Genomic DNA, 15,605 nt, shown 5'->3' on the forward strand with positions numbered 1-15,605 from the left:
TGGAATGGAAGGGCATGTATCAAGTGTATGTAGACGAAAGAGGGTGACTGTGACAGCGAATTCGGGAAACTGAGTGTGAAGGGGGTTCAAATGGGTGGATCCTCTAGGATGCAAGCAGTGCGTGTGATGCATGTACGTGAGGGGTTGTTGCATGAGGATCAGCAATTTGTTTTGATAGAGTATGGAAGAAAACGTAAGAAAGGGACGAACGTAAGTAAACTGAGTGGACGTAAGTTGTGTGATAGGGGTGTGAGTGCCAAAGTGAAAATGAGTGATAAAGCGTGTAATACGGATGAATGGGATGGTATGAATAGAACGTATAGCATATGCGGGTTTGATATAACTGAGTTGACTGAACGTGTAGGGGTAAGTGAACGGTTGGAGGTGAGCGAAAGTGTAAGAGTAAGAGAGCGTAGCAGTGATAGACGAGTGATTGAAAGCATGAATGAATCGTTGCAAGAATTGGAAAGGTCAATGAGCGAATGGGATGGGTTAGTTGAGGAATTGGGGAGGTATTTGGGAACGAGTTAGAGGGTATAGATGAGATTGTGGATGAAATTGAGAGTGGTAATAGTGAAGAAGAAAGCGTGAATCTGAGAGAGAATGGAGGAGAAAATGTAAATCTGAATGTTGCTGGAAGAGAGAGCGAGTCTGAGAGAATGATTGCGTGTTGTTTGAACGCGTTCTAAAGGACCTGCTAGTGAGCATCCATGGGTGTTATGTAAGGCGATTTGAATGCAGTGTGAAAGGTGTTGGTTGGGAAATGCTAAAAGGGGGGAGAATTATAGAGGGATGAATGAATTTGTTTGTATTTAGCATTTCCCAATGTTTTGTGAGAGAGAGAGAGAGCGAGAGAGAGAGAGAGCGAGTGTAATTGTCGTTAGTGAGTGCTTCGGTTGTTGGAAGAGGGATGAGGGTCTTTAGTTCGAGTTTGTTTACGGTGCTGTCTGTCTGTGCAAATGTCGAGGGAGTTTTTTCGGTTTTGAGTGAGTCTTGAGTCAGAGCTAGTGCTGGTCAGTCGTTTGGTCTTGGACAGTTTTTTTTTGTGCTTTTGAGAGTTGTTGGTTTTTCTTGTTAGTGTACTGTTCTTGTTGTGTATATAGTTCTATCTTCTTTTTTATATGTTTCCTTGTTTTGTTTGTGTGGTTTTGGGTGCTGTGTTGGCGACCGTGGACGCCTTACTCCATCTTCCAGCAACCGAGGATCAGAGTGAGTGTTGTGTACTGTTTTTTGTGGTTTTGAATTCTGCCACATAATATTTGGCGCCCAACGTGGGGCAGCTGGTATTGATTATTTGTCATAGTAATAAAAGCCCCTGCACAGGTGTGCAATTGGAAAGGCCTCTGGGTGATGCATGAAGCGAATGATCTGACATTGACAGCAGAATCAGGTGAACAGTATTAGAAAAGTTTGAAAGGAAAAGTACTATTTGGAAAGTGGCTGTTGGATGGAGTGGAAGAGATGCATACGAATGCAATAATATTATCAAATGTAACAGATTCTGCCCACTAAGATTTTGATATTGAAAAATTGGAAGGGAATATGAATAGAAAAGGTATCAATAGCATTAAGTGAGAGATGTGGTGTCCATATGTAGGATAGTGAAATCACAAAAATTTAGATTTTTTTTGCCATATGGTAAGATGGAAAAATAACAGGTAGTCAGAATATTAATAAGATGAAGACCAGTCCAGTGTACAGAAAATCATTGATTAGTACATTGTTGTTGAATGAGATCATATGGGAAATCAGGCAGTTAATATACAAAAGACTAAAGTCCAGACAGCTTTATTGGATCTTATCATTTTCATTTTCTATTTTAGATCAATAGGTCTAATTTACTTAGTGTTTGTTATAAAATTTCTCACAATTTCCCAGAGAAATTCAGTAACTAATTTTGAGTTGACATAAATATTTGTTTCTTCTGTATAATCAGGTATTTTAGAGTGGAATGAGGTTTCATGATTCTGAATTTTAAGTTAAGATTTATTGTGAATGTCAGAATTTCATCTCCAGTATGATTTCATGCATTTGCATTTTGTGTATCTCTTCATAAGATTTTGGTTTCTTTTACAGGCTGAGTCAGAGGAAGGGTATCCTGTAAAAATGGATAAGAAGAGTCTAAATAGACTTCTGGACAGACTAGCCCGTGGTGGTTTTCTGAAAAACATTATCGTTAAACTTAAATGTGGAGACAACATCAAGTTGGTTCCATTTGTTGTTGATCCAAGCATTACATTTGGTAAGAAATTCATGTGATTTTATTTGAAGCCAGTATCGAAAGTTTCACTATTCATTAAGTATACTTCATTTTTTATGAGACTAAGAATTCCAGGAAATGTAATTGTTTTTTGTTCAGCAAGGTTTAATGTGGTAAAGCATTTATCCAGTATATCAGAATCACATTTGTTTTAACACCGGAATCGGCAGTTTACATAAAGCTGTCCTGTGTTGTTAGTTCCAAGTGATGCCATTGACCAAAGAAAAGGCCACTCCTTACAGGACAGCCATGCACTTGTAACCAACCCCCAGTTGTTGTAAGTCTTTCCTATGTGTGTCTTCAGCTACAGTAGAGCTCAAGCATTATTTTGCTACTCCCAAATTACTAGTGAAGTTCTTTTTCACAATTTTTACTCGTACCTCTCTGTTATCTCCTTTCTTTATATATCTTTTGGCCCCTTTCTCATTTATTAAGCCTTTGTGAGTTTCCTGCACTGGATGATATAGAGATGATACGGGGTTCTAAGGTAGTATTATATGTAATAATTACACCTGCCTTCTTTGAATGGCCACTGCTCATTGTTTACCAGTTATTTAGGGTTAAGTATTTCTTTTGCCAGCACAAATTCTTTATCAGTTGTTAATCCTCTTATACCCATTTCACTTTGGGTATTGTGTTAAGCCATGAATGCATTAGTATCCCTTTTGCATTAATTGTGCAACAGTATTCATTTAGCTGGTGTTAACACAGTTCAGTGGAATTACTAGTACACTCTTATTTTTCATTTTGTCTTGGATGAATGAATATTCTAAGAAGCATATTGTATCTTTTGATTTTGCTTATTGATTTCTAGTAAGTAAAGTGTGACTTTTAAATTTAGCTAGATAGTATTTTGTTTATTAAAATATATTTTTATATACTTCATTTATGTTGTGTAAAAATTAGTAACTGGAAAAAAGACCTCTGTTTGCTATGTAGTACCTGTAGGGGCAAGGTTTGTTTAACAGATATGACCTTTGATTATGCAAAGACTGGACAGTTGATTTTATAACACAAGGAGATGCTATAAGCATGCCAAAGCCTCAGATGATGAGGAGGTGTTTTGGTTTCTAAATCTTCCAAACCCTGTGTGTATTCCCATCAAATTCTTCCCGTGTTGGAGCTTCTGCATTAACATCCAAGACAGACCTATTGAAGCTAGGGAAGTTAAAGAGCTTATTTCAGCTCTTAGATAACTTGCCTGGTGGTCTGGATCCCCTCATGCCTGGATAAGGTAGTACTTTTTCACTTACACATAATAAGTCATAATTTCTTCACCACTGCTGCTGACACAACCCTTTCTCATATTTTAATTGGACATCATGCAGCCCCTCCCCATAAGCTACAATTACTCTGGTGGTCCTCTCTGGTAAGTGCTGCTGAGAAATCTGTAGGTTTGATAAAGATACAAGGTGCTTTGTTTTCTCACTTCTCTAATAGAACTTTGCTTGGTACTGGTAGCTCTAATAGGTGGTGTAACCTTGGGAAATCTCTTGAATAACACTCTCCATCATGCACCTTTGAGCCACTATTCAGTTAGGAGTAGTGATAAAGAATCACTCTTCCATAGTGAGAAAGAGCATTCTTGGACAGGAGAGTTTTCACCTAAACAGGTTATTGGGTTTTCTGTCTCAAAACAGAAATCAGCCAATATAGCCTGGGAGACTCAAAATTCTTCGTGCTCCAGGTATAGTCTGGCACATGACTTGTCAGTGTTTTCTGATAATGATATCTCTCATAGCTGCAATGGGATAAAACCTAAACCCACCTTTTACTGCTGGCTGCCTTAGAGCTTTACATGTAAAAGTTTATGAGCATTCTTCTTCCAGTTCTTAAAGCTTGACTTTCAAAGCTAGCCATAATTCACCTTACACACCTGTTTCACCCAAACCTGTTCACATGCATCAGTTTTTCATTTATACAGCTCTTTGGAATAGAGTTATCATGCAAGCCTCAACTGGGAAGGGTCTGTCATCACTAGGAAGTGATGTCACTTGTTAGTGGTTACTTTGAGGAGAAAGCTTTCTTTCTGCTTCTTAGTTGTCATTTGAATCTCAGGCTATGACAGCATCATCTTAAACTTTTTAAGTTGGCTTTTCATTTTTATAGGGTTAGATGTGAAAGAGTTTCACCTCTTGTCTTTCATTGTGTGTGCTTATGCACACCTTCGAGAGTCCTCATTCCTAATATAATGTTCCCTGTGTACTTCAGCCATGAATCTTAACATCCTGTGGCCACACCTGAAAGTTTCTATTTTCCATGTCAGCATCCATGTTTTTGCTGCATATAGTAGTATAGGATGTGTATACCCATTATAAGTTTTTGCTTTGCCCATGGGCCATTTTAATTACCAGTAGTCTAGCTATCTCTTGTAGACCCATGCTGCAGCTACTTTCTTTTTCAACTTGTTTGAAAGTCCATTGCCACAAGGTAACAGAAAAGTTTTACCTCTTTTAAGACCTGTCCAGCTATCACAAAAGGGTCCTCAACTCACCCCTCTTGAACACATGCTCTTTTAATACTTTTGGGTATCAGTGATCTCTTATTCTATGGTTATTATTTTTTACTCTGAGTATCTTTCATGATACTGTCAGCTACTCTCTTTACTCTACAGAGTTTCCCCACATACATTTCCAAAAGCAACCACATGGCAGCTTTCTTGATTGTACTTTTTCCTTTGTTCCCTTTTCAGTCGCAAGGCATGGCCAATGATAAAATTCCTGCGATAGTAGGGGAAGCAAGACGTCAAACTGACAGTGTCACTTATTTCTTCAGGTAACTGTATAAGCTGTCCCACCAGTCATAAGACATCATTTTGACTTTTGTCTATGAGTGAAGACTTTATTAGAAAGAACAGTAGCTCTCCCTTATTACCTTCACTGAAAATATCAGACATTGGTCCTGAATTTTAGGATAAAACTCAACTCAAACTTGAAGGAAATAATAGTCTTGTTGGATGAGGGTAAAGATTACATGATGCAAGATGATGAGGCCTTATCCAGTGGTGCCTTGACCTGGATATGTAAGGGTTTGAACCTAGTGAGGTAGCTGGGGACTTTAGCTGCCTCTCTAGGTCCTTCAGTGTTTTTGTTTGGCTACAAAACTGAGGTCAAGTTAAAGTTACATGAGGTTCTTGTGACTTTTAGCTCCCGGTGGCCACGGCAGTTGGTGTCTTCCTCAGCAGTGCTAAGAAACAAATGGTGGGAAAGGATGAAATAAGTGTTAACCCCCTTTCTTTTCATTCCTCTATACTGTAATTGGATCTCTTGTTTCTGTGACTCTGAAGGGGTAACACACACCCTTTTTGTCAGGGTGTAAAATCTAGACACATCTCTCCTTTCTTGGGTAGAAGGATAAAATAAGGATGTGTTAACACCTGCAAGACTGCCCAAATCGTATGGGGCCTTGTTTCCAGAACATCTGCATCATTGGGAATGGATATGTACAGATTCATGCTTGGTAAAAAAAACCTTGAAATGGTACAGAATGCCTTTTCTGAAAAAGGGCCCCCTCTCGGACCTGTATCAGCTCCATTTGAGTATTATTCAAGGGACTTAGTGATATTCTTTGTGTTGGACAGGGAAGTGATGTCATTGTTGGCCAAATGAGCCATAGATACAATGATTGGAGGCCTGGGGACTCCTTCAGTATATGTTGATTCCAAGGCCTGTAGGGGTTTGAGACTCATCATCAGCTTCAGATCCCTGAATAATTTTCTTCAGTTGTCACCCTTGTGGTTGAAGATAATAACTTCTGTCCATGGCTTCATTATTGAGGATGACCCTTGAGCATCTGTTGACCTGAAGGAAATCTTCCAGATACTAGTACATCCATCTTACACGATATATTTATGGTTTGTATAGGTGGGCAAGGTTTACACCTTCTGGGGTCTTATGTTTATGGCTGTTGGCAGCCCCCCAATATTCAGCAGTGTACTCAAACGAGTTGCCATTTCGGCTCATGAGAGAGGTATGAAACTGGCGAGGTATTTAAACAACTGGTTAATAATGGTTGTGTCACTTCAGGAGCTGTGCAGATATCTAATGGTCTAACCAGTCTGTGCTGGTACATGGGCCTAATAGTCAGCTGAGCAAGTTGGGTCCAGTTCTGTTTAAGGGGTGGCTTACTTGAAAATTGGCGTCAGCATTGTCTCTCATATAGTTCATCCCTCATGGTACAGAATCCAAATGTTCTGCTGTCTTCACAAATGTTTTAATCTTTTTACAGATTTATGGACCAGAATTTAAGGCCACTTAACAGCATTTGAAAAGCTACCTTTCTGTCTCCTTTCTGCACTAAGTGCGCTGAAATGAGTGGTGGTGAGACTCTTGAAACTTATGAGCTTGAGTTCTGTTAAACCATTTGCAAATCTGTCATACTTAATGATGCCAGGTCAGTGGTCACAGGAGGAGAATAATCTCCAGTGAACCTCCTTGAGTTGAAGGCATGACATCACATGAGTTTTACTACTTGTAGGTGCTATGGTAAGTCCCAGCCCCATAGGTGCTATAGTGGAAAATAGAGGACCTTGATGCTTTGGTAATTTTGAGATATTGCAATGGAATGGGATACAATAGTCCTATATCCAGCATGATTAGGTAAGTCACTTTGGAACCACATGGATTAATACATATGTAGGTTCGAGTTTTTTCTTATCCGTCATTGCTAACCCTAATTGGTATACTGAATGAAAGAAGGTAGGCAATAAATTACATGACTACCATGAACCATTTTTTTGTCTGGGTCATTGGGATCTCTTAATCAGTATCTAGGCCATTTTGCCACCTGTCAGTTTCTTTTGTATGCTTCTTTGAGAACAAACAGTGGCTGTGCTATCTAACAACAGGTTTTGACAAAGGAAAAACCTAATTTGGCAGCCGCTACGAGTTCTCTAACCCACCTGCTTTCTCTTGACAGTAAGGCATGGGAATTGTGATGAGTTTTTGCTTCACAGACTTGGTGAGTAATGGGTATTTTGGCTGACCCATGCACTGATGAAGGAAAAATTGTTGAATTGTTGTAGGCAAAGGAAGAACCCTCTTGCCTTGAGTCCTTTCATACTAAATCACTATGACAAACCAAAGACACTATTTTGGCCAGACCAACTGTTAGAGAATACTTTGATATTGGTTGGCCTGTCTTACCAGGCCCATAAGAATAACTCCGCTGAGGATTTGCAGCAGCTACTAAAATTAGGTTTTTCCTTTGTGAAAATCTTCATACAGAGTATATATATATATATATATATATATATATATATATATATATATATATATATATATATATATATATATATACATATACACATACATACATACAGGCAGTCCCCAGTTATTGGCAGCCTCGGTTACCGGCGATCGGTTTTTGGCGCTTGTTTAGCAATGACAATAACCAGATTTTTGTCACTGATAACCGGTTATCAGCGCTGATCGCCTCTTGTCGGCGGCGCTAATCACCGGTTATCGGCGCCACTAACCAGGGATCAGTGCTATTATCGCCGATTTTCGGTTGTCATCATGCCATTGGGAACGGAACCCTGCCGATAACCAGGGACTGCCTATATATATATATATATACAGTGAACCCTCGTTTATCGCGGTAGATAGGTTCCAGAACTGGCCGCGATAGCTGAAAAATCCGAGAAGTAGGGACACCAGTATTTATTTACATGTATTCAGACTTTAAATTTATTTAACATGTATTCAGACTTTTAAAACCCTTTTAATGCCCATTTACATAGTACTGTTTAATCAAAAACCACCATATTTTTACAGTAATGTACAGATATGCGTCGTAAGCCGGAAATAATTTCTGATGAATACATTTGAAAAACAGTACGGAACAGGCAAAAACCAAATGATAAGCAATAAAACAGTAAGTAAAACAAGTGAACAAAAAATAGAAAGATTGTTATGGTGCATACTGTACAATTGTACAGTATTTTACTCACCACGATAGAGTTGGAAGTTACAATAAAGCCCTCCTCGTATGTACTGTTAACAAACCACCCTTTAATGTACAGAACACTTAATGCATGTACAGTACCTAATCTAAAACAGGCACTAATATTAAAATGTTAGAATATTAAAGTATATAAAGAAATAAAGATTGTTACTGTACCCACCATGAAAGAAGTTGAAGAAAAACTTGAATGATGATGGCGATGAATTTGCTGCACAGTAGAAATGATGATGATGAAGCTGATGATGTCTTCTACTGTGCAGCCAATGATTGTATTTTACGTCTCTTCAGACTGAGGTGTCTTTTCCTGGGACACCTCTTCAACTTCTTCCTGGGACACTTCTTCAATTTCTTCCGAAGGCATAGTAGCAGGAGGAACTGGCTCTTTTTGCGCAGGCTGGAAAAACATTGTGATCGGAAGTTGCTGCCGCTGCTGTTTTTTTCGATCGAAGAGCATCCTGTAGGGAGTCATGTCTTCATCGATTTTGTTGCAGAACTGCAGAGAACAAACCATATCCTCGTCCCATTCTTGTGACAATTCTTTCAGCTCCTTCGCTAGGTTGCAGAGCTTGGCAAGCCGTTCTAATGTTAAGCCTGTTTCTTCGACAACTTCTTGGGTCTCTTCCTGTGGTTCATTTTCTTCCTCACTGGCTGATTTTGTCAGGTCTTCGAGGTCTGCGTCAGTTAGCTGCTGGGAATCTCGGCAGGCGTAAATCCCTCGTCGTCGTAAACAATCTCGGACCACAACTTCCTCCAGCTCGCGTTAACGGTAGCAGGTTTCATTCCTTGCAGTGCCTTCTGGATGTTCTGAAGGCATGTGGCAATTGTGTACTGCCGCCAGTACGCCTTCAAATTGAATGTTTCATCCTCATCTTCTTGGGCGGCATCCACACACGCAACGAGGTCCGCCAAGGTATTCTTCGTGTAGAGGGCCTTGAACGCCCTGATAACCCCCTGGTCCATCGGGTGAATTAAGGACGTTGTGTTGGGTGGCAGGAACTCAACCTGAATGCCCTCATGCGAAAGATCAGTCGCGTGTCCACCAGCGTTATCCAACAGGAGAAGGATCTTAAATGGCAAGCCCTTCTCCAAGAGATATTTACTGACTTGTGGGATAAAACACTGGTGGAACCAGTTGGAGGTCAGCATCTTCGTAATCCATGCTTTTGGATTATGCATCCAATACACGGGAAGGAGATTTTTATTTTTCAAAGCACGAGGGTTTTTTAACTTATAAATAAGCCCTGGCTTTAGCAAAAATCCCGCAGCATTGCCACACATCACGAGGGTAACACGATCTTTGAATGCTTTAAAGCCAGAGGCTTTGGCTTCTTCTTTGAACAGGAAAGTTCGTGATGGCATTCTCTTCCAAAACAAACCCGTCTCACCCATATTAAAGACTTGTTCGGGCTTGTATCCACCTTCAGCGATAATATTCTTGAACGTCTCATTCGCATAAGTTTCAGCAGCGACCGTGTCAGCGGAAGCAGCCTCGCCATGCAGGGAAACGCCGGGGCGATGGCGTTTCTGAAACTTGGCGAACCATCCTTTGCTGGCGGTAAAACGTCGTGTCTGAGGCTGGGAATCAGTGGATGTCCCTGCTTGAGGTTCATCTACATCATCTTCGTCGTCTTCCTCTTCTTCTTCAGCGTGGTCGCCATCATCTTGAGGTTCCTTTGCCGCGAAATTCTCATACAACCTCAAAGCCTTGGTTCGGATGGTGTTCGTATCCAAGGCTATTTTCTTCTTCCGGCAGTCGGCAATCCAGATTGACAAAGCACCTTCCATATGGACGATCGTTTTATTACGAGCCGTAACAACTCGCTTTGCTGACTTGCTAAAGGTGATGGCAGCCGTCTTCCTAATCTTCGCCTCATCCTTCTTAATGTAGTGAACAGTGGATTCATTCACTCCAAAATGGCGGGCCACAGCCGCGTAACTTCTCCCTTCCTTCAACATATCGAGAAGTGTCACCTTCTCAGCAATCGTCATCATTTTCCGTTGGCGTTTAGGCTCAGTACCAGCCTTAGCAGAAGCAGAACGCTTGGGAGCCATTGTAGGGGTTAAAGTTAAAAAAAAAGTTCAACTTCAAACACACACTGTCACGCACAGCACTGGTAATGTAAACAGCATCTATCTACCGAGAGAGTGGGAAATGAAGTGGCCGCGAGAAGATGCTGCGGGTCAGAGACAAGGGAAGCTGCTATGGTCGAGAAACGGTCAAAACACCAATCACAGGCGACATTACAAAACTTGGGAGCTGATTCGTCATCTATCACCAATGGAACCAATCACAGCCCATCTTACATGCTAGTTTCAAATTCAAATATACTTTACGCTATTTTATGCTTTTTTTGTTGTAGTAGTATAGGTTTATTCGAGATGTGATTTTTGCAACAAACAATATTATTGGATGCAGTACAAAAGATTCATGGAAAAGATGCACATTCATTACATTTGTATTTTATAATTAGTATATATGTAGCCATCAGCAGCCTTACACCATTCAAATATGACAATGTCAGACTGCATCTGATTAGCGTTTCATGTTCAGTTTAATTTTACTAGTACTATAATGAATTATCGTATGATCACATTCTCTTTTGTTTAATTTCATTTTGTACTGAATTATATGTCATAATGCAATGAACCAACAGTACTAGCAGATATTAATAATTATTAATGGAATTAATGAAATATTTGGGTCTTCATATATCGCGACTATTTTTGAAATTTCCGGAAAATCCGCTATATATTTTCTCTTATAATATACATACGTAATGGAAAAAATCCATGAAAGTCGTGAATCATGATATCTTGCCAAGTAGCGAGGGTTCACTGTATATATATGTGTGTGTGTGTGTGTGTGTATATATATATATATATATATATATATATATATATATATATATATATATATATATATATATATATATATATATATATATATATATATATATATATATATATATATATATATATATATATATATATATATATATATATATATATATATATATATATATATATATATATATATATATATATATATATATATATATATATATATATATATATATATATATATATATATATATATATATATTATATATATATATGGCGTTTCTGAAGACGCGGATCTTGACCTTGGCCTTGAATCTCTAACATTGTCCCGGAGCATCAAGCAGGTAAGGGGGTAAGTGAGGCAGGTTCTTCACTGTTTAGCTCTCCTTCTTCCACCGTTTCCTCTTTTAAAGGTTTCTCTAAATCCTCATACCTTACGGGCACATCTGGATCTATTGTCCCGAAGGTGAAGTCTGTCAGGAAGAAAACCTTACCTACTCCAGCAGGTCGATCTCAGGTCCTTCCAGCGGCAGCACGGGGCGGCGAGCCCGTTCCGTCGGCGAGTACAGCCTCCCCCTCCGGGTCACAAGCAGAGTCTCAGTCACGTCAGGTGGTTCCCCCTCCTCCTGCTTTGGATACGGACTCTTTCTTTGAGCATTTCCTTGAGAGAATCGACGCAAGATTTGAGAGAATCGACGCGAAGGTAGACAGCAACCTTTCTGGTCTTGCCAATTCTTTTCAGTCTCTTTCGGAAAAGGTGGAGTCACAACAGGAATTCATCCAAGGACTGGCCGACGGCGGATCTCGTTCTAGGTCTCATTCTGTTCCTGACCCTTCCACTCTCCCTCCCTTCGATCTGGGGAATCCTTGGCGTCTGGCCCTTTATGCTCCCGAGTACAAAGGTACTCTTACCATAGAGGGTTTGGGCACAAGGAGAGTGGAAGAGTTGGAATTCTATCCTCCGGTCCTGACATCCCCCTACACAGGTTTTGCCAGGCTGAAGGGGGAGGTTTGGAACAGGTCTGATAAAGTCCCTAAGGAGACCGTTATCTATCCTAGGGACCAAGGCCAGTCGTCTTTGATGAGGACACTTACGGAGTGGCAAGCGGAGAACACTAAGCTTACACCAGCCAAGGGAGTGTTCACTATGTTCACTCTAAGTGATGTTCTCCTCCCTCCTTGTACTTCGAAAGTGGCCTCTCTGACTAGTCAGGCTTGCTTGGAAGGTAAACCCCTCCCTCATCTCCGGGAGACGGACCCGACATCTCTCGTCTTTCCCGGGGGCACTGAGTTCTGGAAGGGAGCCCCTAATACGTTTACGGTGACTCGGCTTGACCCAGACTGCGCTTCTGATCTGTTCAGTGAGCAGCTCCCTAAGATCCCGGAGTCGCTCCTGAAAGCAGAGGCTGATACTAAGGATAGGCTCGCCAGGTCTTTGAACTCTTTGACATTAGCAGAAGCAACTTCTTTGGTCTATAGGGAAGATTCTTTGTTCCAGGTCTTGACGAAATCTCTCTTGGTGAGTTTTCAACAAGACCTGTTTGACTTTATGACTGCCCGACTGGCCTGCCGGAAGCATATCTTTTCGGCAGCCACAGTTCGGCATGAACCAGGTAAGCTTCTGAAGAGTTCTATCTGGGGAGCTGATCTTTTCCCACAAGAAGAAGTTGACGCAGTCTTATCTGAGGCGGCTGGGGTCAATCAGAGTCTCCGTTCTCGTTGGGGTCTGCCCTATAAGCGGAGGCAGTCTGATCTTGCCGGGCTTTCCCCAGAGTCCAGCAAGAAATTTAAACATTTCAAACGCCTCCCGGCTCAGTCCTTCGTCCAGGTTCCCTTACAAGATCAGCCTTCAACCTCTTCCTCCCAACCTCCGCCTCAGTGTGTCCTGGTGAACCCGTCACATCGGTCTCTTGCTGCCCCCTCCTTTGTCTCCTCCCCGGCTTTCAGTGCTACATGTGAGAGTCAGGGGAAATTTCGCTCTAGGCAGTCAACCAGAGGCAGCGGGCCCCGTGGCTGTGTTGGGGGAGTAGGAGCCCCCCGCTCCTCTCTCAGGAACGGAGGAGGTGGGGGCTCCAGAGGGAGGAAGCAAGCGCGGGACCGATGACATACATCCTGTGGGCGGGAGGCTGTACCATTTTCGGGCCCAGTGGACCTTCTGTCCCTGGGCTCAGAGTATAGTTTCCAGGGGCCTGGGTTGGAGTTGGATCGATGGTCCCCCTCCACCAGTCAAGTTTTATCAGGCTCTGACCAAGGATCTCGAGGACTTTGTGGAAGATCTTTTGCAGAAACAGGCTATAAGGAAAGTGAGGACACTGAAGTTCCAAGGCAGGCTCTTCAGTGTTCCTAAGAAGGGTTCCGACAAGGAGAGTAATTCTGGACTTGTCCCGTCTGAATTCCTACATTCGTTGCGACAAGTTTCGGATGCTTACAGTCTCCCAAGTTCGGACCCTACTGCCCCGTGGAGCCGTAACCACCTCTCTAGATCTTTCCGACGCTATTATCACGTCCCGGTTGCAAGAAGGTTCTCCCCTTTCTGGGGTTCAGGCTCGGAAGGCAGGCATATTCCTTCAAGGTGATGTATTTTCGGCCTCAACATAGCCCCAAGGATTTTCACCAAGTTGACAGACACGGTCGTACAACAACTCCGGTCTCAAGGGATTACGCTGGCGGCGTATCAGACGACTGGATCATCTGGGCATCCAGCGCCGAGGAATGCCGGAGGGTTACATCCGTGGTGGTTGACTTTCTAGAGTCTTTGGGCTTTCGTGTAAACAGGGAGAAGTCCCGCCTGGTTCCGAGCAGTTGTTTTCAATGGCTAGGAATCCAGTGGGATCTGAATTCTCACAAGCTCTCTCTTCCTCCTCCCAAGAGGAAAGAGATAGCCAGAGCAACCAGACAGTTTCTCAAGTCCAAACGAGCCTCTCGGACGGGCCCAAGAAAGAGTTTTGGGCTCCCTTCAGTTCGCTTCAGTGACAGATCTGTTGCTGAAGGTAAAACTGAAGGATATCAACAGAGTGTGGCGAAGTCGGGCAAATATCAGCCTCAGAGACAAGGTGTCTCTGATTCCTCCCATCTTCAAAAAGAGACTCCGGCCTTGGTCGACTGTCAAGAGCCTGTCCAAGTCAGTCCCCCTGCAATTTCCTCCTCCGGCGTTGGTTATCCATACAGACACCTCCCTAAGCAGGTGGGGAGGATATTCTCAACACCAAGAAGTGCAGGGGACTTGGTCCCCCATGTTCCGCCAGTTCCATATAAACATTCTGGAGGCCATGGCGGTCTTCCTTACCTTAAAGAAGCTTCTTCCACCCAAGAAGATTCATATAAGGCTGGTTCTGGACAGCGCCACGATAGTCCACTGCATAAACAGGGGAGGTTCAAAATCCAGCCGGATCAACCAGGTAATGATTGCACTTTTCTCCTTGGCGTGCAAGAACAAGTGGCACCTGTCTGCCACTCATCTTGCAGGGGTCCGGAACGTCGTGGCGGATTCTCTATCAAGGACAACTCCCCTCGAGTCGGAGTGGTCCCTAGACAGGGCCTTGTTCAATTGGATCTGCAACCAAGTTCCAGGCCTGGAGGTAGATTTGTTTGCGACCAAGCTCAACAACAAGCTTCCTCATTACGTAGCTCCCAACCTGGACCCTCAAGCTCTTTTCACGGACGCAATGTCATTGGATTGGAACAGGCGGAAGAAGATTTATCTGTTCCCTCCAGTGAACTTGTTGTTAAAGGTCCTTCACAAACTCAGGACATTCAAGGGTCAAGTAGCTCTAGTGGCTCCCTACTGGCCAAAGAGCAGCTGGTTTCCACTTCTGCTGGAACTGAAACTTCGCCACATCCAAATCCCCAGTCCGAAACTAACACAAGTAGTACAAACTCAGACTGTGTCAGCTTCCTCAAAAATTCAAAATGCCCTGGCTTTGTGGACTTTATGAAATTTGCGGCTCAAAGGGATGCTAACGTTGATCCTGTCAGTACCATGTTCTTGGAATCAGATAAGCGGGTCTCCACTCTTCGGCAGTACGACTCAGCAGTTAAGAAGCTAGCACTCTTTTTGAAAGAATCTGAGGCTACAGTAATGACCATAAATTTGGCAATCTCCTTTTTTAGATCACTGTTTGAGAAGGGTTTAGCCTCCAGTACTGTTACTACAGTCAAGTCGGCTTTACAAAAAGTATTTTTGTACGGTTTCAAAATTGACCTCACAGATCCTTACTTTTCTTCCATCCCTAAGGCCTGTGCACGACTGAGACCGGTAATCCGTCCACATACGGTTTCCTGGTTTTTGAATGACGTGTTGAAGTTAGCTTCAGATATCGATAATCAGTCTTGTCCCTACCTTTCCTTATTGAGGAAAACGTTGTTCTTAGTTAGCCAAGCTTCGGGTGCTAGAATTTCAGAGCTGTCTGCACTCTCTAGGGAACCCAACCATGTTGACTTCCTTCCATCAGGGGAGGTTTTGCTGATTCCTCAACCTAAATTCTTAGCCAAAAATGAAGATCGCAGAATAGGTGGTCGCCTTGGAAAATTCTCCCCCTTC

General features: G+C 42.3%; 1 protein-coding gene across 1 annotated transcript in view; it reads left to right on the top strand.

The window, feature by feature from the left end:
• The window catches only part of LOC136849552 (general transcription factor 3C polypeptide 1), a 1,135,756-nt gene that overhangs the window by 377,556 nt on the left and 742,595 nt on the right, over window positions 1-15,605 (top strand). The window contains 1 exon segment of the mRNA XM_067122889.1: window positions 2,077-2,242. Coding sequence (XP_066978990.1) covers window positions 2,077-2,242 — 166 coding nt within the window.

The sequence above is a fragment of the Macrobrachium rosenbergii genome, chromosome 21 (genome assembly GCF_040412425.1).
Source record: "Macrobrachium rosenbergii isolate ZJJX-2024 chromosome 21, ASM4041242v1, whole genome shotgun sequence".
NCBI classification, from domain to species: Eukaryota; Metazoa; Arthropoda; class Malacostraca; order Decapoda; family Palaemonidae; genus Macrobrachium; species Macrobrachium rosenbergii.